This window comes from Melanostigma gelatinosum, assembly GCF_949748355.1.
Source record: "Melanostigma gelatinosum genome assembly, chromosome: 6".
Taxonomy (NCBI): Eukaryota; Metazoa; Chordata; class Actinopteri; order Perciformes; family Zoarcidae; genus Melanostigma; species Melanostigma gelatinosum.
Genome location: NC_136639.1, coordinates 625175 through 650439, shown reverse-complemented (window position 1 = coordinate 650439; position 25265 = coordinate 625175). Strand labels below are relative to the sequence as shown.

The 25265-nt window shown below is 43.1% G+C and overlaps 2 protein-coding genes across 4 annotated transcripts in view; one reads left to right on the top strand and one right to left on the bottom strand.

Moving 5' to 3' along the window:
* The window catches only part of barhl1a (BarH-like homeobox 1a), a 4651-nt gene extending 1428 nt beyond the window's left edge, over positions 1-3223 (top strand). Inside the window, exons 2-3 of the mRNA XM_079270702.1 lie at positions 154-352; positions 3041-3223. Coding sequence (XP_079126828.1) covers positions 154-352; positions 3041-3176 — 335 coding nt within the window. The 3' untranslated portion in view covers positions 3177-3223. The remainder of the gene's footprint in view (positions 1-153; positions 353-3040) is intronic.
* Positions 3224-4248: 1025 nt separating this feature from the next.
* On the bottom strand, positions 4249-25265 carry ddx31 (DEAD (Asp-Glu-Ala-Asp) box polypeptide 31). Of its 3 annotated transcripts, none has more exons than XM_079270872.1 (21): positions 25220-25265; positions 24462-24607; positions 24038-24151; positions 23681-23799; positions 22687-22762; positions 22434-22477; positions 22268-22338; positions 21985-22094; positions 19134-19175; positions 18771-18835; positions 15682-15801; positions 14954-15060; positions 14207-14430; positions 13766-13918; positions 13621-13680; positions 8025-8075; positions 7795-7934; positions 7611-7695; positions 7355-7466; positions 7060-7276; positions 4249-4778 (listed from the first exon to the last, which is right to left on the bottom strand). In XM_079270872.1, the coding sequence occupies exons 2-21, from the start codon at positions 24570-24572 to the stop codon at positions 4625-4627; spliced, it is 2175 nt and encodes a 724-aa protein (XP_079126998.1). In that variant the 5' UTR covers positions 24573-24607; positions 25220-25265; the 3' UTR covers positions 4249-4624. The 3 variants fall into 3 exon arrangements, with proteins under 3 accessions (XP_079126998.1, XP_079126997.1, XP_079126999.1); XM_079270871.1 differs by having other exon boundaries at positions 24462-24599; positions 25220-25259; XM_079270873.1 differs by having other exon boundaries at positions 24462-24575; positions 25220-25239.

The window sequence follows — 25265 nt, the reverse complement described above, 5'->3', positions numbered from 1 at the left end:
TCACTTCATGTTTTCAGCTCAGATTCATTTTCAGAAAACAGATTCAGGACCTACAGAGATCCAGAGATCAGTAATAACTCCAGGACTAAATGCTCACTGACCAATCACCTGACAGGTCTTATGTGATGTCATGTCTACCTGTCAATCACTCAGTGGGCGGGGCCTCAGACCCGGCGATGGATCGTCTGAAGAAACCTCGTAAAGCTCGGACTGCGTTCAGCGACCAGCAGCTGTCGAAGCTCGAGAGAAGCTTCCAGAAACAGAAGTACCTGAGTGTCCAGGACCGCATGGAGCTCGCTGCTTCACTGCAGCTCAGCGACACCCAGGTCAAGACCTGGTACCAGAACAGGAGGTAACATATACAGGAAACAGACAAGACCTGGTCCCAGAACAGTAACGTATACAAGAAACATATGAGACCTGATCTGTCTGTGGTCGTCTTGTGTCTCTGTGTGGTCATCTTGTGTCTCTTTGTGGTCGTCCTGTGTCTCTGTGTGGTCGTCTTGTGTCTCTTTGTGGTCGTCCTGTGTCTCTGTGTGGTCGTCTGGTGTCTCTGTGTGGTCGTCCTGTGTCTCTTTGTGGTCGTCTTGTGTCTGTGTGTGGTCGTCTTGTGTCTGTGTGTGGTCGTCTTGTGTCTGTGTGTGGTCGTCTTGTGTCTCTTTGTGGTCGTCTTGTCTCTGTGTGGTCGTCTTGTGTCTCTTTGTGGTCGTCCTGTGTCTCTGTGTGGTCATCTTGTGTCTCTTTGTGGTCGTCTTGTGTCTCTTTGTGGTCGTCTTGTGTCTCTTTGTGGTCGTCTTGTCTCTGTGTGGTCGTCTTGTGTCTCTTTGTGGTCGTCTTGTGTCTCTTTGTGGTCGTCTTGTGTCTCTTTGTGATCGTCTTGTCTCTGTGTGGTCGTCTTGTGTCTCTGTGTGGTCGTCTTGTGTCTCTTTGTGGTCGTCTTGTGTCTCTTTGTGGTTGTCTTGTGTCTCTTTGTGGTCGTCTTGTCTCTGTGTGGTCGTCTTGTGTCTCTGTGTGGTCGTCTTGTGTCTCTTTGTGGTCGTCTTGTGTCTCTTTGTGGTCGTCTTGTGTCTCTTTGTGGTTGTCTTGTCTCTGTGTGGTCGTCTTGTGTCTCTTTGTGGTCGTCTTGTCTCTGTGTGGTCGTCTTGTCTCTGTGTGGTCGTCTTGTGTCTCTTTGTGGTCGTCTTGTGTCTCTTTGTGGTCGTCTTGTGTCTCTGTGTGGTCGTCTTGTGTCTCTTTGTGGTCGTCTTGTGTCTCTTTGTGGTCGTCTTGTCTCTGTGTGGTCGTCCTGTCTCTGTGTGGTCGTCCTGTCTCTGTGTGGTCGTCTTGTGTCTGTGGTTGTCTTGTCTCTCTGTGGTCGTCTTGTGTCTCTTTGTGGTCGTCTTGTGTCTCTTTGTGGTCGTCTTGTGTCTCTTTGTGGTCGTCTTGTGTCTGTGGTCGTCTTGTGTCTCTTTGTGGTCGTCTTGTGTCTCTTTGTGGTCGTCTTGTGTCTGTGGTCGTCTTGTGTCTCTTTGTGGTCGTCTTGTCTCTTTGTGGTCGTCTTGTCTCTCTTTGTGGTCGTCTTGTGTCTCTTTGTGGTCGTCTTGTCTCTTTGTGGTCGTCTTGTCTCTGTGTGGTCGTCTTGTGTCTCTTTGTGGTCGTCTTGTGTCTCTTTGTGGTCATCTTGTGTCTGTGGTCGTCTTGTGTCTGTGGTCGTCTTGTGTCTCTTTGTGGTCGTCTTGTGTCTCTTTGTGGTCGTCTTGTGTCTCTTTGTGGTCGTCTTGTGTCTCTTTGTGGTCGTCTTGTGTCTCTTTGTGGTCGTCTTGTCTCTTTGTGGTCGTCTTGTCTCTTTGTGGTCGTCTTGTCTCTTTGTGGTCGTCTTGTCTCTTTGTGGTCGTCTTGTGTCTCTTTGTGGTCGTCTTGTGTCTCTTTGTGGTCGTCTTGTGTATCTTTGTGGTCGTCTTGTGTCTCTTTGTGGTCGTCTTGTGTCTCTTTGTGGTCGTCTTGTGTCTCTTTGTGGTCGTCTTGTGTCTCTTTGTGGTCGTCTTGTGTCTGTGGTCGTCTTGTGTCTGTGGTCGTCTTGTGTCTCTTTGTGGTCGTCTTGTCTCTTTGTGGTCGTCTTGTCTCTTTGTGGTCGTCTTGTGTCTCTTTGTGGTCGTCTTGTGTCTCTTTGTGGTCGTCTTGTGTCTCTTTGTGGTCGTCTTGTGTCTCTTTGTGGTCGTCTTGTCTCTTTGTGGTCGTCTTGTCTCTTTGTGGTCGTCTTGTGTCTCTTTGTGGTCGTCTTGTGTCTCTTTGTGGTCGTCTTGTGTCTTTGTAGCTGATCATCAGTAGATGGTAAATTTAAAATATATAACTGCATAATATAAAATATGATCATAATATAAAGGACCTAATACAATATTTAATCTAATAATATATTTAATAAATATATAAGGGTCAACATTTACAATACAAGAGCTAATTTACTACCACAACAAAACAAAGTTGTTTTAGTTGTCTCAGATTAATGATGAACATCGTGTGATGAACAGGTCAGCAGTGTGTGCTGTAATCAATAATTAATGCAGAAACAAATCTGGAGCTTTTAGTGCAGTCACAGCGAGCAGCACTGATTTATTATGAATTCATTCATTGTTATTGCTCCACGCCCACAAAGAATCCTGTGCTGTGATTGGCTAGATCGTCTACATGAATCATCATTTGGACAGTTTGGGTCGACCAATCTCGACTTTATTCAGAAATTTTTGTTTTGAAGGATTTCTTTTAATTTTTCGACCAAAGACATAAAATATTTAATGTGTTTAATTATAGAAAGCAAAGATAAAAGCATATTTTTAAATGTTAACTTCTACGTAAAAAGGTGAATTTTATCTTGTGTGACAGGAAATAATAAATAAAATGTTCATCGATGATCTTTAATAAATAAACGAATAACTTGTAAATAAGAAAACAAGATAAACCCTTGTGGGATCAGGTTTACATGTTCAGCGCTCAGATCCTGTTATGTTCAATTATGAATATAAAGATGATGATGAACATGTTATGAATCGTGTTCCTCCCACAGAACCAAGTGGAAGCGTCAGTCAGCTGTTGGTTTGGAGCTGCTGGCTGAAGCCGGCAGGATGTTCCTGCCCACACACTTCCTGTATCCTCGTGCCCCGCCCACACCGGACCTCTACCGAGGCTTCCTCGAGTCCTAACCCACAGCGGACCACATCCCCACTGACACCGGCACGCTGGTAGCACTGGTTTCTACACAACCTTTGACAATTAAAGTGATGGAAGAGACTTCTATTGATCTTCTCCAGCTGCAGGATGTTCCTGACGACATGGTCCTGGAACTAAACCTGGACCCTGGTCAGAAATCAACTCCAGGTTGAGGTACTTTCAAGTACTGGAGGCAATGACGTCTCTCATGATTGGTCGAGCAGGTGTGACATCACATCACGTTAAAAAGGACCACAGGTTGTTGAGATGGAGGCTGGACCAGAGGATAAACTCAACGTGGTTCTGTCCTTAATGTTGGACTCAAAGTTCAAATCTGAGAGACGGAGACGACGAGTTCAGTTTTTTTATATTTACACAATAAATATTGTTGGTGTTACTCAGTCACGGTTGGTTGTGTGTCTTCAGTGTTTCTGATTAAACAAAGTGTGAAAGAACTGAAGAGTCTTCTTACGGAGTGTATTTGGGCTTTAAGGGTTTTCGATTGGACTAATCTGGTACTTGTTCTGGTTTCATGGGGTTTGGTAAAGTCCTGGTTGGTCTGGACTCACGGTGACAGGGGTCTGGTCTCTGACGGGTCCCGGTCTTAGTCCTGGTCTCATGAGGCTGACTGGGACTCTGTTGGGTGTTTGGACTCATCTAGAGTTCAATCAGCGGATTGTTCCACATGTTCACTTTAAAAAGATAAACAGAACCATCGGAGTTCATTGATCATGAAGTCTGATCAATCATTTGATGAGAAGGTTCATTCAATCAGATCCACATGAACAGATCAATTAATGATGAAATATTAATGATGTTAAGAGACCAGAATCCTTTTCTCTTTAACAGAAACTCTTCAACCAACTGAGCTTCTAAACATTTTAATACATAAATATATATATATATATATATATATATATATATAGTTCTTACTGTAGAAATACCACAGTATTACCGTAGTATTACTGTGGTATTGCCATAGAGTTACCGTAGTATTATTGTAATATTAGTGTAGTATTACTGAATATACAGTATGAAGTAAGACTGTGTTCACATAACTTCAGTGTTTTGCCTTTGAGAGCAAAGAAAACATTTTATTTTCCAATAAATCTTCATCAGAGTACAAACATCTTCATCACATATTTCTGAAGAACTAAACAATGAATCATCTTCAGTTCAGTTTGTCCAAAAACAGTTTGTTTCTAAATGTTTCTCCTGAAAGTCAATAAAGTAAATAAAAACACATTAACTGTTTAAAAAGAGTGAAGAATCTGTTGACCAATCAGAGAGCAGCACCAGAGTTAACTTAAGGACAAAGTTTCAGAAACTTGAAATGTGTTCAGACGGAACTAAAGCGTCATGTTTGTTTGCTCAACACTTCACTGACGACATCAATGTCTTCTGAACACCTGACGGGGAAGAAGGAATCTGATTGGCTGGATCAGGCGGCTGTCTGCAGCTCGTCTCCTCTGCTCACCTCCTCCTCTTCTTCCTCTCCTGACTGACCAAACTTCTTCTTCTTCTTCTTCTTCTTGCCGTCTGCTCCCTCCAACCCGCTGGAGAACTCTGAGTGTAGAAGCTGACGGGCGGAAAACCTGAAGACGAGGAAAACATCCACGAGTCTGGTTTCAGTCTCGTGTCACTGAGAGTCAAAGCTACAACAACAACTGTAACACTACAATACTTCAACACTGTAACCGTAACACTACAATACTTCAACACTGTAACCGTAACACTACAATACTTCAACACCGTAACACTTCAACCTCAACACTACAGCTGACTAAAATGACATGTGGTGTTCCCCAAGGTTCAATACTGGGGCCTCTTCTGTTCCATATCTACATGCTTCCACTAGCTCAGATTATGGAAAACAACAAAGTGTGTTATCATAATTATGCAGACGACACAAATCTACATAACTATGTCACCAGGGGACTATAATCCCATACAAGGGCTGGGTAACTGCATTGAACAAACCAACAACTGGATGTAACAGAATTTTCTTCAATTAAACAAAGATAAAACAGAAGTAATTGTTTTCGGTACCAAGGACGAACAATTGAAAATCACCGCTCAGCTTCAGTCACTGATGTTAAAACCCACAAACCAAGCCAGAAATCTAGGTGTAGTTATGGATTCAGACCTCAACCTGAACAGCCACATCAAGACAATTACAAAATCAGCCTCCTATCACCTGAAGAATATATCAAGGATTAGAGGACTTATGTCTCAACAGGATTTGGAAAAACTTGTCCACGCATTTATCTTCAGCAGACTGGACTACTGTAACGGTGTGTTTACAGGTCTCTGTAAAAAGTCCGTCAGAAAGCTGCAGCTGATTCAGAACGCTGCAGCTCGAGTCCTCACTAAGACCAGGAGGGTGGACCACATCACTCCAGTTCTGAGGTCTTTGCACTGGCTTCCTGTCCAACAAAGACTTTAAAATCCTGCTGTTGGTTTACAAAGCACTGCATGGTTTAGGGCCAAAATACATCTCTGATCTGCTGCTACCTTATGAACCATCCCGACCCCTCAGGTCGTCTGGGACCGGTCTACTTCCTGTTCCCAGAGTCAGAACTAAACATGGAGAAGCAGCGTTCAGTTTTTCTGCTCCACATATCTGGAACAAAGTCCCAGAAAGCTGCAGGTCTGCTGAGACCCTCAGCTCATTTAAATCACGATTGAAGACTTTTCTGTTTGCTGCTGCCTTTAATTGAACCACATTCAATTCATATATGAATCAATTTCCTGCATTTCTGCATTTTATTTCTTACACTGTTCTTAATTGCTGTTAAATCTCCTTTTCACAAAAATCACATTCAATTTTATTCTTATTTCTTTGTGGTTATTTATTGTTATTTTAAAATGTTTTAAACAACTATTAACAATTATTCAGTCAACGATGCCTTGATTACATATACATCAGTCATTGTATGGAATTATTGAGAAAGATATTTTTGTAGCACCTCGAATATTGTGATATTACACATTTTTGTCCTGAACTTATGCATCAGTCATTGTGTGGAATGTTTGAGAAAAACATTTTTATAGCACCTTAAAAATTTAAAAAATGTGCCATTTGAAGGTACAAATTCAGTTCAGAGGTTTTACTTCGTAAAATATCTTAATTGACTGTCAGTCAGGTATTATTCAGTAGAAACCCTCAAATCAAAGAATAAAGACACTTTACGCACAATGTAGGTGTGTTTTCCCTTTAACTCACGAGATGCAGCATGTTTCATACTTAATGTGAATATAATTCATACTTTGTTGGCATCTTATTCTGAAAACCGGATGTTGGTCTGAAGAAACCGGATGTTGTCTCACGTTCATGTTTCCGCGAACTTTCAAAGTCCTTCGCTCGCTCTGATCTGCACCGTTTGAATGAGTTTACGGTGAATGTCAGCGTAGAGGTGCACTAACATGTGAGAGTCTGCTGAGTGGACCACGGTCTCTCAGTCTCAGGTCTGATGAAGAAGCGCTCCATTTATTTATTAGATTAGAAAGTTCGGGGGCATTGTTTGCCCCTCTCCATGTGATATCGGGGGCAAAATGATATTTCTTCGGGGCAGTTTTGCCATTGTGTATTTCCGACGCTTCAACACTAAGACCTGCGGCTCAATAACAGTGATGATTAATAATAACAAAGAACAAACGTACTGAAGGAGAAATACACACAATATATCGAACCAACGTCATGACATCATTGCACAACCAGCACCCAAAGGATTGTGGGATACTGGTGGAGGGACACACATGCACACACACCTGTAATTATGTCTCTATTGACCACTGGCAGTGTGTTATTGTTGTTAACAGCTGCTCCTCACAGCAGGCTTGTCTGGACACGGTGTGACCACATCAGTCTCTCACCTCTTTGCTGCTGCAGTCTGGCTGCCGGCGTCCTTGTTGTGGTTCTGATTCTTGTTGTGGGTCCTGGCCCCAGGGCCCGAGGCGGCTCTGAGGCCCTGCGGAGCGTCTCTGAGGCCGAAGCTCTTGGCCGTGTGTCCCAGGTGGAGGGAGCGGATGTGGAAGATGTGTTTGAGGCGGGAGGGGTAGGCGGTGTATGCTCGCAGGAAGGACTGCAGCGCTGATGACATCACAGAGACACGTGTCAACACAGGAAGTGAGTCATAACCCTGAATAACTGACACTGAGGGTCACATACCTCTCTTGGCGTTCTGCACCGACTGAACGTCTGAGTGAACAAAGTTCTCAAACTCCGTCTGGAGAACAGTCGCCCTCTCTCTGGTCTCCTGCTCCAGAGCTTTAGATGAAGTCTGACAGACAGACGGGTACAGAGACAGGCAGACAGCTGAAGTTACGCGGAACCACCATAGAGACCTCCCAGACCCCTTCAGCTCTCTAAAGCTCGGTTCTAAGAGGTCGCTGGAGCTCAGTCTGAGTGGACAAAGGAGTCTTACCTTGCTGTGGTATTTGCCCCGCCCCTTGTAGGTGTCATCTATCATCAGACTGGACAGGATGTCCTGCAACTTCAGGTCCGATAGGCTGAAACACAACATGACCCGCCCACACGGTCAAAACCAGGAGTCGGACCAACAGAATCAGTAGTAATCTCTATGGTACTGAGAAAGTACTACAACAGACCTGATGTTGTGATTGGCCAGCTCGGTGACGAAAGCGGTCTCAGCAGGAGTGAGGAAGAGGAGGCTGCTTCCTCTTCCTCCAATACGAGCCGTCCGACCGACTCGATGAACGTACTCTGCTGCAGTCGTCGGAGGAGTGTACTGCGAACACACGAGATGGAGACGGATAAAAAACAAGACGGACACATTCACATCTTTAGGCCTCTAAAAACACTGACTTCCAATCGATACCTGAATGATCCAGGTGACCTGTTGAAGGTCCAGACCTCTGGCTGCTACGTCCTGAAACACACACCATTTATCTTGATAACATATAGAACGTAGCAGGAGAGCGACGTGTAAACATAGATATAACATGTAACGTAGCAGGAGAGGGACGTGTGAACATGGATATAACATGTAACGTAGCAGGAGAGTGACATGTGAACATGGATATTACATGTAACGTAGCAGGAGAGTGACGTGTGAACATGGATATTACATGTAACGTAGCAGGAGAGCGACGTGTGAACATAGATATAACATGTAACGTAGCAGGAGAGTGACGTGTGAACATGGATATAACATGTAACGTAGCATGAGAGTGACGTGTGAACATGGATATAACATGTAACGTAGCAGGAGAGCGACGTGTGAACATGGATATAACATGTAACGTAGCAGGAGAGGGACGTGTGAACATGGATATAACATGTAACGTAGCAGGAGAGCGACGTGTGAACATGGATATAACATGTAACGTAGCAGGAGAGTGACGTGTGAACATGGATATAACATGTAACGTAGCAGGAGAGCGACGTGTGAACATGGATATAACATGTAACGTAGCATGAGAGCGACGTGTGAACATGGATATAACATGTAACGTAGCATGAGAGTGACGTGTGAACATGGATATAACATGTAACGTAGCAGGAGAGGGACGTGTGAACATGGATATAACATGTAACGTAGCAGGAGAGTGACGTGTGAACATGGATATAACATGTAACGTAGCAGGAGAGTGACGTGTGAACATGGATATAACATGTAACGTAGCATGAGAGTGACGTGTGAACATGGATATAACATGTAACGTAGCAGGAGAGTGACGTGTGAACATGGATATAACATGTAACGTAGCAGGAGAGGGACGTGTGAACATGGATATAACATGTAAAGTAGCAGGAGAGTGACGTGAACATGGATATAACATGTAACGTAGCAGGAGAGCGACGTGTGAACATGGATATAACATGTAACGTAGCATGAGAGCGACGTGTGAACATGGATATAACATGTAACGTAGCAGGAGAGGGACGTGTGAACATGGATATAACATGTAACGTAGCAGGAGAGCGACGTGTGAACATGGATATAACATGTAACGTAGCAGGAGAGCGACGTGTGAACATGGATATAACATGTAACGTAGCAGGAGAGCGACGTGTGAACATGGATATAACATGTAACGTAGCATGAGAGTGACGTGTGAACATTGATATAACATGTAACGTAGCATGAGAGTGACGTGTGAACATGGATATAACATGTAACGTAGCAGGAGAGCGACATGTGAACATGGATATAACATGTAACGTAGCAGGAGAGTGACGTGTGAACATGGATATAACATGTAACGTAGCATGAGAGTGACGTGTGAACATGGATATAACATGTAACGTAGCATGAGAGTGACATGTGAACATGGATATAACATGTAACGTAGCAGGAGAGTGACGTGTGAACATGGATATAACATGTAACGTAGCAGGAGAGTGACGTGTGAACATGGATATAACATGTAACGTAGCATGAGACTGACGTGTGAACATGGATATAACATGTAACGTAGCAGGAGAGTGACGTGTGAACATGGATATAACATGTAACGTAGCAGGAGAGCGACGTGTGAACATGGATATAACATGTAACGTAGCATGAGAGCGACGTGTGAACATGGATATAACATGTAACGTAGCATGAGAGTGATGTGTGAACATGGATATAACATGTAACGTAGCATGAGAGTGACGTGTGAACATGGATATAACATGTAACGTAGCAGGAGAGCGACGTGTGAACATGGATATAACATGTAACGTAGCATGAGAGTGACGTGTGAACATGGATATAACATGTAACGTAGCAGGAGAGTGACGTGTGAACATGGATATAACATGTAACGTAGCAGGAGAGTGACGTGTGAACATGGATATAACATGTAACGTAGCAGGAGAGTGACGTGTGAACATGGATATAACATGTAACGTAGCAGGAGAGTGACGTGTGAACATGGATATAACATGTAACGTAGCATGAGAGTGACGTGTGAACATGGATATAACATGTAACGTAGCATGAGAGTGACGTGTGAACATGGATATAACATGTAACGTAGCATGAGAGTGACGTGTGAACATGGATATAACATGTAACGTAGCAGGAGAGTGACGTGTGAACATGGATATAACATGTAACGTAGCAGGAGAGTGACGTGTGAACATGGATATAACATGTAACGTAGCATGAGAGTGACGTGTGAACATGGATATAACATGTAACGTAGCAGGAGAGTGACGTGTGAACATGGATATAACATGTAACGTAGCAGGAGAGTGACGTGTGAACATGGATATAACATGTAACGTAGCATGAGAGTGACGTGTGAACATGGATATAACATGTAACGTAGCAGGAGAGTGACGTGTGAACATGGATATAACATGTAACGTAGCAGGAGAGCGACGTGTGAACATGGATATAACATGTAACGTAGCATGAGAGTGACGTGTGAACATGGATATAACATGTAACGTAGCAGGAGAGCGACGTGTGAACATGGATATAACATGTAACGTAGCATGAGTGTGACTTGTGAACATAGATATAACATGTAACGTAGCAGGAGAGTGACGTGTGAACATGGATATAACATGTAACGTAGCAGGAGAGCGACGTGTGAACATGGATATAACATGTAACGTAGCATGAGAATTACGTGTGAACATGGATATAACATGTAACGTAGCATGAGAGTGACGTGTGAACATAGATGTAACGTAGCAGGAGAGCGACGTGTGAACATGGATATAACATGTAACGTAGCAGGAGAGCGACGTGTGAACATGGATATAACATGTAACGTAGCAGGAGAGCGACGTGTGAACATGGATATAACATGTAACGTAGCAGGAGAGTGACGTGTGAACATGGATATTACATGTAACGTAGCAGGAGAGCGCCGTGTGAACATGGATATAACATGTAACGTAGCAGGAGAGTGACGTGTGAACATAGATATAACATGTAACGTAGCATGAGAGTGACGTGTGAACATGGATATAACATGTAACGTAGCAGGAGAGTGACGTGTGAACATGGATATTACATGTAACGTAGCATGAGAGTGACGTGTGAACATAGATGTAACGTAGCAGGAGAGCGACGTGTGAACATGGATATAACATGTAACGTAGCATGAGAGTGACGTGTGAACATGGATATAACATGTAACGTAGCATGAGAGTGACGTGTGAACATAAATGTAACGTAGCAGGAGAGCGACGTGTGAACATGGATATAACATGTAACGTAGCATGAGAGTGACGTGTGAACATAGATGTAACGTAGCAGGAGAGCGACGTGTGAACATAGATATAACATGTAACGTAGCATGTAGAGTGACATGTGACCATAGATATAACATGTAACGTAGCATGTAGAGTGACGTGTGAACATGGATATAACATGTAACGTAGCATGTAGAGTGACATGTGACCATAGATATAACATGTAACGTAGCATGTAGAGTGACATGTGACCATAGATATAACATGTAACGTAGCATGAGAGTGACGTGTGAACATGGATATAACATGTAACGTAGCAGGAGAGCGACGTGTGAACATGGATATAACATGTAACGTAGCATGAGAGTGACGTGTGAACATGGATATAACATGTAGCGTAGCAGGAGAGTGACGTGTGAACATGGATATAACATGTAACGTAGCATAAGAGTGACGTGTGAACATGGATATAACATGTAACGTAGCAGGAGAGCGACGTGTGAACATGGATATAACATGTAACGTAGCAGGAGAGTGACGTGTGAACATGGATATTACATGTAACGTAGCAGGAGAGCGCCGTGTGAACATGGATATAACATGTAACGTAGCAGGAGAGTGACGTGTGAACATAGATATAACATGTAACGTAGCATGAGAGTGACGTGTGAACATGGATATAACATGTAACGTAGCATGAGAGTGACGTGTGAACATAGATGTAACGTAGCAGGAGAGCGACGTGTGAACATGGATATAACATGTAACGCAGCATGAGAGTGACGTGTGAACATGGCTATAACATGTAACGTAGCATGAGAGTGACATGTGAACATAGATGTAACGTAGCAGGAGAGCGACGTGTGAACATAGATATAACATGTAACGTAGCATGTAGAGTGACATGTGACCATAGATATAACATGCAACGTAGCATGTAGAGTGACGTGTGAACATGGATATAACATGTAACGTAGCATGTAGAGTGACATGTGACCATAGATATAACATGTAACGTAGCATGTAGAGTGACATGTGACCATAGATATAACATGTAACGTAGCATGTAGAGTGACATGTGAACATGGATATAACATGTAACGTAGCAGGAGAGCGACGTGTGAACATGGATATAACATGTAACGTAGCAGGAGAGTGATGTGTGAACATGGATATAACATGTAACGTAGCAGGAGAGCGACGTGTGAACATGGATATAACATGTAACGTAGCATGAGAGTGACGTGTGAACATGGATATAACATGTAATGTAGCAGGAGAGCGACGTGTGAACATGGATATAACATGTAACGTAGCATGAGAGTGACGTGTGAACATGGATATAACATGTAACGTAGCAGGAGAGCGACGTGTGAACATGGATATAACATGTAACGTAGCAGGAGAGCGACGTGTGAACATGGATATAACATGTAACGTAGCAGGAGAGTGACGTGTGAACATAGATATAACATGTAACGTAGCAGGAGAGTGACGTGTGAACATGGATATTACATGTAACGTAGCATGAGAGTGATGTGTGAACATGGATATAACATGTAACGTAGCAGGAGAGCGACGTGTGAACATGGATATAACATGTAACGTAGCATGAGAGTGACGTGTGAACATGGATATAACATGTAACGTAGCATGAGAGTGACGTGTGAACATGGATATAACATGTAACGTAGCATGTAGAGTGACATGTGACCATAGATATAACATGTAACGTAGCATGAGAGCGACGTGTGAACATGGATATAACATGTAACGTAGCAGGAGAGTGACGTGTGAACATGGATATAACATGTAACGTAGCAGGAGAGCGACGTGTGAACATGGATATAACATGTAACGTAGCATGAGAGTGACGTGTGAACATGGATATAACATGTAACGTAGCATGAGAGTGACGTGTGAACATAGATGTAACGTAGCAGGAGAGCGACGTGTGAACATGGATATAACATGTAACGTAGCATGAGAGTGATGTGTGAACATAGATGTAACGTAGCAGGAGAGCGACGTGTGAACATAGATATAACATGTAACGTAGCATGTAGAGTGACATGTGACCATAGATATAACATGTAACGTAGCATGTAGAGTGACGTGTGAACATGGATATAACATGTAACGTAGCATGTAGAGTGACATGTGACCATAGATATAACATGTAACGTAGCATGTAGAGTGACATGTGACCATAGATATAACATGTAACGTAGCATGTAGAGTGACGTGTAACCACTGCGATGAACAGAAACACTGACCGTACACAGCAAAACTCCACTCTGAGACACTGAAAACTGCTGGAAGACGTCTGAGCGCTCCTGGTGGGGAAAACAAACGCACACTTTTGACTTCAGCTCAGATAAAAAGCCGAGAGAAGAAGAAATGTTGGACGGACGTCTTTACCTCCTGCTTCATGTTGCCGTGGAGACGCAGGAAGCTGAGCCGAGGCCCCTGATTGGAGGAGGGTCCGGAGAGGACGGAGGTGAAGAGGCCGTGGAGGAACTCGACGGCCTCGCAGCTCGAGGTGAAGACGATGAGTTTGTTGTTCTGGGAAAACTGAACGACAACAACAACAGTCTGTCACCATGGTGACCATTAACTGACAACCAATCAGGTCGCTGCAACTGAAAACCACCTGAGCCAGGTGTCTGGACCGGAGATGTAGTGGGAATGTGAAGGGTTTTAAATCTATAGTGCATTAGTTGTATACAGTGATACATCATATATTCATTACTATGATAGATCATATATACCATGTTGAACACACGCTTTGGCTAAAAGTGTCTGTAAAGTTATGTAACACACCATATATTCATTACTATATTATGTATTCATATCGTCTACCTTGCATTTGTCCAGTATGAAAGCAGCCAGACAGACCAGTCTGATCTTACTGGGAACCACCACCACGTACTGCTTCAGAGCCTCGGGCAGAGCAAAGCTCTCCGACTGGCTGGCTGCACTGGGGCCAGAGGAGGCGGGGCTGGTGGTGAGGTCAGAGGAGGCGGGGCAAGACACCTGAATGTCGACCGGGTCATTAAGACAAATGTCTGCTAACCGAGTTACACCTGAAACACAGCGGGACGTTAAAACTCACGACTCCTCACATGTGAACCCAAATACATGACTCTTATTTTGACATTATTATTATCTATTATAAAAAACAAGATGGTTACGTCCAAAAACCAGGCTGGCTTCCGCATAAAACCAAGATGGCGAAGGCCAAAAACCAAGATGGCGACGGATAAAACCCATTGTCATCTATTTTGTCTCCTATGCCCATTCAGAATAAACTAGAAATTATATAAAAAGATGCTGCGAACTTGACTTAGACTTCCTGTTCAGTTTCCTTCGGTATCAGTGATATTTATCCGTACATTCAGGAGGTCACTGCAGACAAACTGATCACAGAATAAATCTGAAACTTTTTCTAAATTTAAGCAAATATGTAAGTTATTTTTCAGTTGTTTCGACTTTGTCACAGTTTGTAAACCCTTAAAAGTAAAGTTACCCGAAAGAGAAAAGAGTCGAATTAAATTAAAATAAAAGGAATCAAAGATTAAAAACTAAAGACAGAAGGTATATATTTACCGTGAGTTAACGTAGCAGACAGCAGGACGTTCTGTCTGCTCGGTCCAGTTGAGTTCAGACTGTTTAATATGACGGTCAGATCCTTCTCAAAACCCAAGTCCAATGTCCTGAACACACAAAAATCTGTCACTCAATATCTGAAAGAACTGACGTGGAGTTCCTCAAGGCTCGATTCTTGGTCCTCTTCAGTTTAATCTCAAATCATGAAAATCACCTGAATGTCTTCAAATAAAGATTCAGACGACATTTAAACTGAAACTAACTGTTTGTTTCTCGACTAAGAACCAGTCATCAACCTCCAGTGCTGCATGTGCTAAAGCTACATTCTCTCTAGTGTCCACCAGGGGGCGACTCCTCTGGTTGTATAGAAGTCTGTGAGAAAGTGACTCTACTTCTCTCTTGATTTATTACCTCAGTAAACATTGTAAACATGAGTTTATGTCTCAATCTCTAGTTTCAAGTCTTCTTCAATACAGCATGATGTTCATTTAGTACATTATGGTCCATTTAGAGTCACACAGACCATAAAGCAGGGGATGCTTTAGGGCGGGGCTACACGCTGATTGACAGGTCTCTACCAGAACGATGTCCGTGTTTTCTTCTTTCAACTTTAACCCTTTCACCGTGTGTTTACTTCATCAAGTTTGTTATAACATTGCCGTCCATAAACCAACAGGTTGACCTCCACTTGTTACAGACTGTAAACATTAAAGAAGGTAGAAAGTTACCGGTCAGCCTCGTCCAGGATGAGCCAGCGGACGCCGCTGAAGGCGATGCTCAGGGTGTTTTTGATGTGATCCACCAGACGTCCAGGAGTTGAAACCAGGATGTTGATTCCTTTACGAAGCCTGAAGACAGTCGTCAGTCAGTTTGAGCTGCAGTAACAAGTCCCTGAACATGTCCTGCTCTCCAGAGGACGAACCCTTTACTTCATAATGACTCCCTGAGGTTTATTCTGGCTGAAGTTCCTCAGGAAAGTTTCTGGAATTTCAGCACTATTTAATTTGTGTTTGGTTTAAAACCTCTTCCAGGACTCCTTTAACTTCTCAAGGACCTCTAAAGCTTCAACAAGAATTCATAGAACTTCTTCTGCTTATAGACAACTTTATAAATGATTCCTGAAACCCTTATTTAGGTCAATCACAACCTCCTCCTGGACACCTTGAACCTTCTCAAGGTCTCTAGAACAGTGATTCTCAACTGGTGGGTCGCGGACCCGCTTTCAGTGGGTCGCGGGCCTTTGACTGAAAAAAAAAACGGCACTTGTTCAGCGGTGCAGGAAAAACACTGACCAATGCGTTGTGAATCACATCACGTGATGCAGCTCATCCAATCAAATATGAGTATTCTGACGAGTTTCCTGACTTGAGTGAAATGTACACACACCGTGACACACGGGGAGAGACGAGGATATAGAGAGCAGAGCAGGACTAATAAAGGGAAAGTCAAATCATAGGATGATTTCCAGAAGAGAAAATTGGCCAGAGAGACCAGAGTCATAGAGGTGAATTCTTCCAACACTAAATTCTCTTTTTAGAAGATGAGAAAAATATGATGTTGTGGCCTTTTCACGTCATCCTGAATGAACTGAATTTAAAGCTGCAGGGCAATTCAGTGAAAATAATTTTTCTAAAATGAATTTTGTTACGAAATTTATTTTTTAATCCAGCTGTTATTTTACTTGACATGAGAAGAACATTTATTTATGTATTTCTATGCATTATTTATAATCGATCCAGTTAAATTAAAGACTAGAGGATAAAGACTAGAGGATACAGACTAGAGGAGGAAGAAGACTAGAGGATACAGACTAGAGGAGGAAGAAGACTAGAGGATACAGACTAGAGGAGCAAGAAGACTAGAGGATACAGATTAGAAGAGGAAGAAGACTAGAGGATACAGTCTAGAGGAGCAAGAAGACTAGAGGATACAGACTAGAGGAGCAAGAAGACTAGAGGATACAGATTAGAAGAGGAAGAAGACTAGAGGATACAGTCTAGAGGAGCAAGAAGACTAGAGGATACAGAGTAGAGGAGCAAGAAGACTAGAGGATACAGACTAGAGGAGCAAGAAGACTAGAGGATACAGACTAGAGGAGGAAGAAGACTAGAGGATACAGTCTAGAGGAGCAAGAAGACTAGAGGATACAGACTAGAGGAGCAAGAAGACTAGAGGATACAGATTAGAAGAGGAAGAAGACTAGAGGATACAGTCTAGAGGAGCAAGAAGACTAGAGGATACAGTCTAGAGGAGCAAGAAGACTAGAGGATACAGAGTAGACGAGCAAGAAGACTAGAGGATACAGACTAGAGGAGCAAGAAGACTAGAGGATACAGACTAGAGGAGGAAGAAGACTAGAGGATACAGTCTAGAGGAGCAAGAAGACTAGAGGATACAGACTAGAGGAGCAAGAAGACTAGAGGATACAGATTAGAAGAGGAAGAAGACTAGAGGATACAGTCTAGAGGAGCAAGAAGACTAGAGGATACAGAGTAGAGGAGGAAGAAGACTAGAGGATACAGACTAGAGGAGCAAGAAGACTAGAGGATACAGATTAGAAGAGGAAGAAGACTAGAGGATACAGTCTAGAGGAGCAAGAAGACTAGAGGATACAGAGTAGAGGAGGAAGAAGACTAGAGGATACAGAGTAGAGGAGGAAGAAGACTAGAGGATACAGTCTAGAGGAGGAAGAAGACTAGAGGATACAGAGTAGAGGAGGAAGAAGACTAGAGGATACAGACTAGAGGAGGAAGAAGACTAGAGGATACAGATTAGAAGAGGAAGAAGACTAGAGGATACAGTCTAGAGGAGCAAGAAGACTAGAGGATACAGAGTAGAGGAGCAAGAAGACTAGAGGATACAGACTAGAGGAGCAAGAAGACTAGAGGATACAGACTAGAGGAGGAAGAAGACTAGAGGCTACAGACTAGAGGAGGAAGAAGACTAGAGGAGGAAGAAGACTAGAGGATACAGACTAGAGGAGGAAGAAGACTAGAGGATACAGACTAGAGGAGGAAGAAGACTAGAGCAGTGGTCCCCAACCCCCGGGCCGCGGACCGGTACCGGGCCGCGGGTCATTTGGTACCGGGCCGCACAGAAAGAATAAATAACTTTTTTTCATTTCATTGATTATCAGAGTCGGAAAGATATTTTATTTTGAAAAATGACCGGATTCTCTCCCAATTACATGCGCCTGTCTCTCTTGACACATGTCAACACGCTTGTCACGAGCGTTACTTCCCAACCACAAAAGACCCACGAACTGCGAAGGAATGGATCCGCGACCCATTTGTGAACAAACCAGGTGAATCGAGCTTATCCGTGCCAGAGGGAGATCAGCTGCTGGAGCTTGAAAATGACGGCGGCCTTAAAAGTATGTTTGGGACAACAACTCTGCTGCCGGTGTTAAATGTTAAATTACCAAGTACAAGTGGGAGTTTTGCTGGACAGAGTTCGAATCCAGGTTGTTGCGATCTTTCCATAAATGTATTTTCTTCCATGTATTTCTTCATACGTGGCTGTGATGCAGTGCTCACTCATACAATCATAATCCCTGCAATTGATATGAGATGTGTCTTTTAGATCTCCAGCAATATGTTTGTGAAAGTGTGACGAAACAGGCGACAGAGGCAGAAAACCGCTGCAGCTGTTAAGCGAACACAACACGCGCACAGAAGGAAAACCAGTAGGTCCAGAAACCAGTAGGGACGTAACACCGGTCCGTGGAAATATTTTATAACATGAAACCGGTCCGTGACGCAAAAAAGGTTGGGGACCCCTGGACTAGAGGATACAGACTAGAGGAGGAAGAGGTCACCTGGCCTTCTCTGACTTCCTCTTCTCTCCTCCCATCAGGACTCCGGGGACGATCCAGGTGAACGGCTACAGAGGAACAAACAGAGGTCAGAGGGGACGTCTGATGCAGTGGGACTATTATTGAAGAGCAGGAAGTGGGTTAACTTTCAAAATAAAACCCCTTTGCAGACGAGTGATCGAATACAGTCACAAATCTTTGATCCACGTGGGTCAGAACTGAACTAACAGGATTCACGGTGTCTTTAAACATCAGAAGGAAACAACAAATATTACATAAAACATTTCATAGTTTACAGGAGAGAAGAAGAGCCGACATAGGAACTACAACATCCCAATATCTGACTCATATGATGCTTTGTGTTACCTTCAGGAGCTTCTGGAAGATCTGGAACGTCTGCTGGGCCAGCTGAGGGACCGAGAGACCGACAGGAAGAGAGACCGACAGGAAGAGAGACGGACAGAAAGAGAGACGGACAGGAAGAGAGACAGACAGGAAGAGAGACGGACAGGAAGAGAGACGGACAGGAAGAGAGACAGACAGGAAGAGAGACAGACAGGAAGAGAGACAGACAGAAAGAGAGACGGACAGAAAGAGAGACGGACAGGAAGAGAGACAGACAGGAAGAGAGACGGACAGGAAGAGAGACGGACAGGAAGAGAGACGGACAGGAAGAGAGACAGACAGAAAGAGAGACAGACAGAAAGAGAGACGGACAGGAAGAGAGACGGACAGGAAGAGAGACAGACAGAAAGAGAGACAGACAGAAAGAGAGACGGACAGAAAGAGAGACAGACAGGAAGAGAGACAGACAGGAAGAGAGACAGACAGAAAGAGAGACAGACAGAAAGAGAGACAGACAGAAAGAGAGACAGACAGAAAGAGAGACAGACAGAAAGAGAGACAGACAGAAAGAGAGACGGACAGAAAGAGAGACGGACAGGAAGAGAGACGGACAGAAAGAGAGACAGACAGAAAGAGAGACAGACAGAAAGAGAGACAGACAGAAAGAGAGACAGACAGAAAGAGAGACGGACAGAAAGAGAGACGGACAGAAAGAGAGACGGACAGAAAGAGAGACAGACAGGAAGAGAGACAGACAGGAAGAGAGACAGACAGGAAGAGAGACAGACAGGAAGAGAGACAGACAGGAAGAGAGACAGACAGGAAGAGAGACAGACAGAAAGAGAGACAGACAGAAAGAGAGACAGACAGAAAGAGAGACAGACAGAAAGAGAGACAGACAGAAAGAGAGACGGAGAGAAAGAGAGACGGACAGAAAGAGAGACGGACAGAAAGAGAGACGGACAGGAAGAGAGACGGACAGGAAGAGAGACGGACAGGAAGAGAGACGGACAGGAAGAGAGACGGACAGGAAGAGAGACGGACAGGAAGAGAGACGGACAGGAAGAGAGACGGACAGAAAGAGAGACGGACAGGAAGAGAGACGGACAGGAAGAGAGACGGACAGGAAGAGAGACGGACAGGAAGAGAGACAGACAGAAAGAGAGACAGACAGAAAGAGAGACAGACAGGAAGAGAGACAGACAGGAAGAGAGACAGACAGGAAGAGAGACAGACAGGAAGAGAGACAGACAGGAAGAGAGACAGACAGGAAGAGAGACAGACAGAAAGAGAGACAGACAGAAAGAGAGACAGACAGGAAGAGAGACGGACAGGAAGAGAGACAGACAGGACGAGAGACAGACAGGAAGAGAGACAGACAGGAAGAGAGACAGACAGAAAGAGAGACAGACAGAAAGAGAGATAGACAGAAAGAGAGACAGACAGAAAGAGAGACAGACAGGAAGAGAGACAGACAGGAAGAGAGACAGACAGGAAGAGAGACAGACAGGAAGAGATTTAGATCCACGTTTGTCCACGCATTAAGTGTCAATATTGTTTAACCTTTTAACTTTAATCTTACATTGTTTTTAGGTTTATTGTGTAACATCTGCCTCTTGGGACTACAGATGAAAAATAGCCTTTTGGCTAACTCTGGCACATTTGCAGAAATGTTTTTGTTAATGTGCTCTGTCCCGTTCAAATAAACCAATAAATAAATAAAATAAGGTGATTTATTTTAAGTCTTATTGCAGTGGGAAGGAATGTTCTCCTGTATCTGTCCTGTGAATCAATAACAGCGAAGTGAATCAACAATAGCGAAGTGAATCAATAACAGCGAAGTGAATCAATAACAGCGAAGTGAATCAATAACAGCGAAGTGAATCAATAACAGCGAAGTGAATCAATAACAGCGAAGTGAATCAATAACAGCGAAGTGAATCAATAACAGCGAAGTGAATCAATAACAGCGAAGTGAATCAATAACAGCGAAGTGAATCAATAACAGCGAAGTGAATCAACAACAGCGAAGTGAATCAATAACAGCGAAGTGAATCAACAATAGCGAAGTGAATCAATAACAGCGAAGTGAATCAATAATAGCGAAGTGAATCAATAACAGCGAAGTGAATCAATAACAGCGAAGTGAATCAATAACAGCGAAGTGAATCAATAACAGCGAAGTGAATCAATAACAGCGAAGTGAATCAATAACAGCGAAGTGAATCAACAATAGCGAAGTGAATCAACAACAGCGAAGTGAATCAATAACAGCGAAGTGAATCAACAATAGCGAAGTGAATCAACAATAGCGAAGTGAATCAATAACAGCGAAGTGAATCAATAATAGCGAAGTGAATCAATAACAGCGAAGTGAATCAATAACAGCGAAGTGAATCAATAACAGCGAAGTGAATCAACAATAGCGAAGTGAATCAACAACAGCGAAGTGAATCAATAACAGCGAAGTGAATCAACAATAGCGAAGTGAATCAACAATAGCGAAGTGAATCAATAACAGCGAAGTGAATCAATAATAGCGACGTGAATCAATAATAGCGAAGTGAATCAATAACAGCGAAGTGAATCAATAACAGCGAAGTGAATCAATAATTGCGAAGTGAATCAATAATTGCGAAGTGAATCAATAATAGTGAAGTGAATCAATAATAGTGAAGTGAATCAATAATAGTGAAGTGAATCAATAATAGTGAAGTGAATCAATAATTGCGAAGTGAATCAATAATAGCGAAGTGAATCAATAATAGCGAAGTGAATCAAAAGTGACGTGAATCAATAATGGAACGGTTGATGAACAGTGATGTCATGTTAGAGGACACTGGCCCTTTAAGAGACCAGGTGTGTGTCAGACCTCTCTGGTGGGGACGATGACGACGGCCAAGGGACCATCAGACCTGCAGACCTTCTGCTGGACCGCCTGCAGACTCTGGACCACGGGGATGGCGTAGGACAGGGTCTTACCTGAGGACACACTAAAGACTGAGACCTGCAGCTCCTTGTTAAAGTACTACTACAGTACTATAACTACTACTACCACAGTACTAGAACTACTACTACCAAAGAACAGTACTAGTAGTCCCACAGTACAACTACCAAAGAACAGTACTAGTAGTACCACAGTACTAGTGTCTCACCTGAACCCGTCTGAGAACGAACCACAGCGTCTCGGCCCGCCAGAAGAACTGGAATAGTCTGTTTCTGAACACTGAACACACACACACACACACACACACGTTAAAGACACTACGATGAACTTTAATGTTTAACTTTGGTAGCGTGTGTGTGTTTGTGTGTACTGACCTGGTCACCGTGGAAACATTCAGGACTTTGTTCAGTGTCGCCACCTGGTGGACAAAAACAAGCCAATCACAGCACACTCAACTACAATGAATTTATTTTAATACATTAATACACTGCTGATGAGGTTAAATAACAACAACAATCATGGTAAATAAACATGACAGAAGTGTATTTATTATCTTATTTATTATGTGACCATATCAGTGATGATTTATCAATGTTTTATGGGTCACTGAGTGTCTGTGTGTGTTACCAGGTGTGGATGAAGATCCAGATCGGAAAATGAGTCACTGGTGAAAATCTTCTCCTTTAACTGGGAGACAACTGGTCTAAAAGATGAAAGGAGGCTAAAGATAATTAGTGACTAATCAATAATCAACAGGATGGGCCAATAATCAATCAACAGGACGATCAACAGGACGATCAACAATCAACAAGACGATCAACAATCAACAATCAACAGGACGATCAACAATCAACAGGACGATCAACAATCAACAATCAACAGGACGATCAACAATCAACAGGACGATCAACAATCAACAGGACGATCAACAATCAACAGGACGATCATCAATCAACAATCAACAGGACGATCAACAATCAACAGGACGATCAACAATCAACAGGACGATCAACAATCAACAAGACGATCAACAATCAACAAGACGATCAACAATCAACAGGACGATCAACAATCAACAGGACGATCAACAATCAACAGGACGATCAACAATCAACAGGACGATCAACAATCAACAATCAACAGGACGATCATCAATCAACAATCAACAGGACGATCATCAATCAACAATCAACAGGACGATCAACAATCAACAGGACAATCATCAATCAACAATCAACAGGACGATCATCAATCAACAGGACGATCAACAATCAACAGGACGATCATCAATCAACAATCAACAGGACGATCATCAATCAACAATCAACAGGACGATCATCAATCAACAATCAACAGGACGATCAACAATCAACAGGACGATCATCAATCAACAGGACGATCATCAATCAACAGGACGATCAACAATCAACAGGACGATCAACAATCAACAGGACGATCAACAATCAACAGGACGATCAACAATCAACAGGACGATCATCAATCAACAGGACGATCAACAATCAACAGGACGATCAACAATCAACAGGACGATCAATAATCAATCACCAACAGGATGGATGATGTCATCAGGCTGTGGACCAATCAGAGAGCAGCTGTGTACCTGAGGATCTCTGGGATTTCTGGATTGTGTTTGAACAGTGAGGAAGTCTTGATGCTCCTTGTTTCCGTCACTGCCTCCTTCTTCTTCTTCTTCTTCTTCTGTGGTGTCATCTGGTCCATCTGTAAACATCATCACCATGACAACAAAATCATCATCCTGAATAAATGGAGGATAAACTGGTGTCAAAACATCTGAGACAACACATTTCTTCTTCTTCACATTTACAGCAGACAGGAAGTTCATATTTCTTCTTCTCTAAAGTAATTGAAGGGTGTTTGTTTATTTGTTTACTATAGCTGGTCTCTGATCAGCTGACTCACACTGGAAGCATCTGATTGGTGCGACAGGTGTGTTTACCTGAGTGTCTGGCTCCTCCACCTCTTCTTCTTCTGCTGTGTCATCCAGCCTCATCCTCTTCTTCTTCTCCTCTTCAGAGGAGTCGATCCTCCTCTTCTCTGCATTCTGTTTCTTCTGGAGGACCAACAGAAAGTATTGATATTACTGATCAGATTATTGATAACGCCGATGATCAATAATACTGTTAATGTATCAATAATACTGTTAATGTATCAATAATACTGTTAATGTATCAATGAGATTATTGATAACACAGAGGATCAGATTATTGATAACACAGAGGATCAGATTATTGATAACACAGAGGATCAGATTATTGATAACACAGAGGATCAGATTATTGATAACACAGAGGATCAGATTATTGATAACACAGAGGATCAGATTATTGATAACACAGAGGATCAGATTGTTGATAACTCACTCTGGCCCATCTCTGCTGAGCGGTCAGAGGCTTCCTCCTGGAGGAAGAGGAGGAGGACGAGACACTGCTGCAGATGTTCAGACACAGCTGGTCCTCTCCTGATGACGTCATCACCTGGTCACAGCAGACACAGTGATCCTGATGACCTTATCGAAGTTATTGATTGATAGATTGATGAGTGTCATAGATTAGCTGATACAGAAACCATCAACATGTTCTCAAAATGAAAGAAGACAAACTAAACACAGAAGATCCAAAAGCCATAAAACACGTGACAATTTTATATAACGTCGGATTTGACATCAACAACGTGAGAAGCTTCTAAACTGTGACTCACTGCTGCAGTTTGAATCAGTGGCGCGAGCGTTAAGAAGCATTTCTCACTCGGTGTTTCAGTGGAGCTCAACGAGAATAACGGAAATGCATCACAGACACAAATGTTTGATTCCTTTAACGTGAGCCGAACTACAGACCGGCCCTCGTGATGTGTTCAGGGTCAATATGAGATGTCATGCTCCGTGTTTCACTGCCTCACAGCAGAGGAAGCGGTGAAGTGACACATCTCTGGATGGAGTCCGGCGTGACGCGCAGAGGGACCAGCGTCTGTTACAGCTAGCCTGTTTAGCATCGTTAGCTCCGACTTTAACCACAGTAACACGTGTGTGTGTGTAGCAGCTAATGCTAGCCTCGTGCTAACGGCAGCTGCTCCAGTTTGTGAAACGAAGAGAAACAGACAAATAAAACCTGAATTAACTCACCGTGAAACTCTCAGAGAACAAACCAGCACACGTGTGAATCTCTTCC

Coding starts and splice junctions, on each gene's coding strand:
- ddx31 (XM_079270872.1), bottom strand. CDS start 24,572: ATGACGTCATCAGGAGAGGACCAGCTGTGTCTGAACATCTGCAGCAGT. Junction 15,802..18,770: donor AGGAAGTCAGAGAAGGCCAG/GTGACCTCTTCC, acceptor GACTGTCTTCAG/GCTTCGTAAAGGAATCAACA. Junction 13,681..13,765: donor ACGGCAACATGAAGCAGGAG/GTAAAGACGTCC, acceptor TTTCCCCACCAG/GAGCGCTCAGACGTCTTCCA.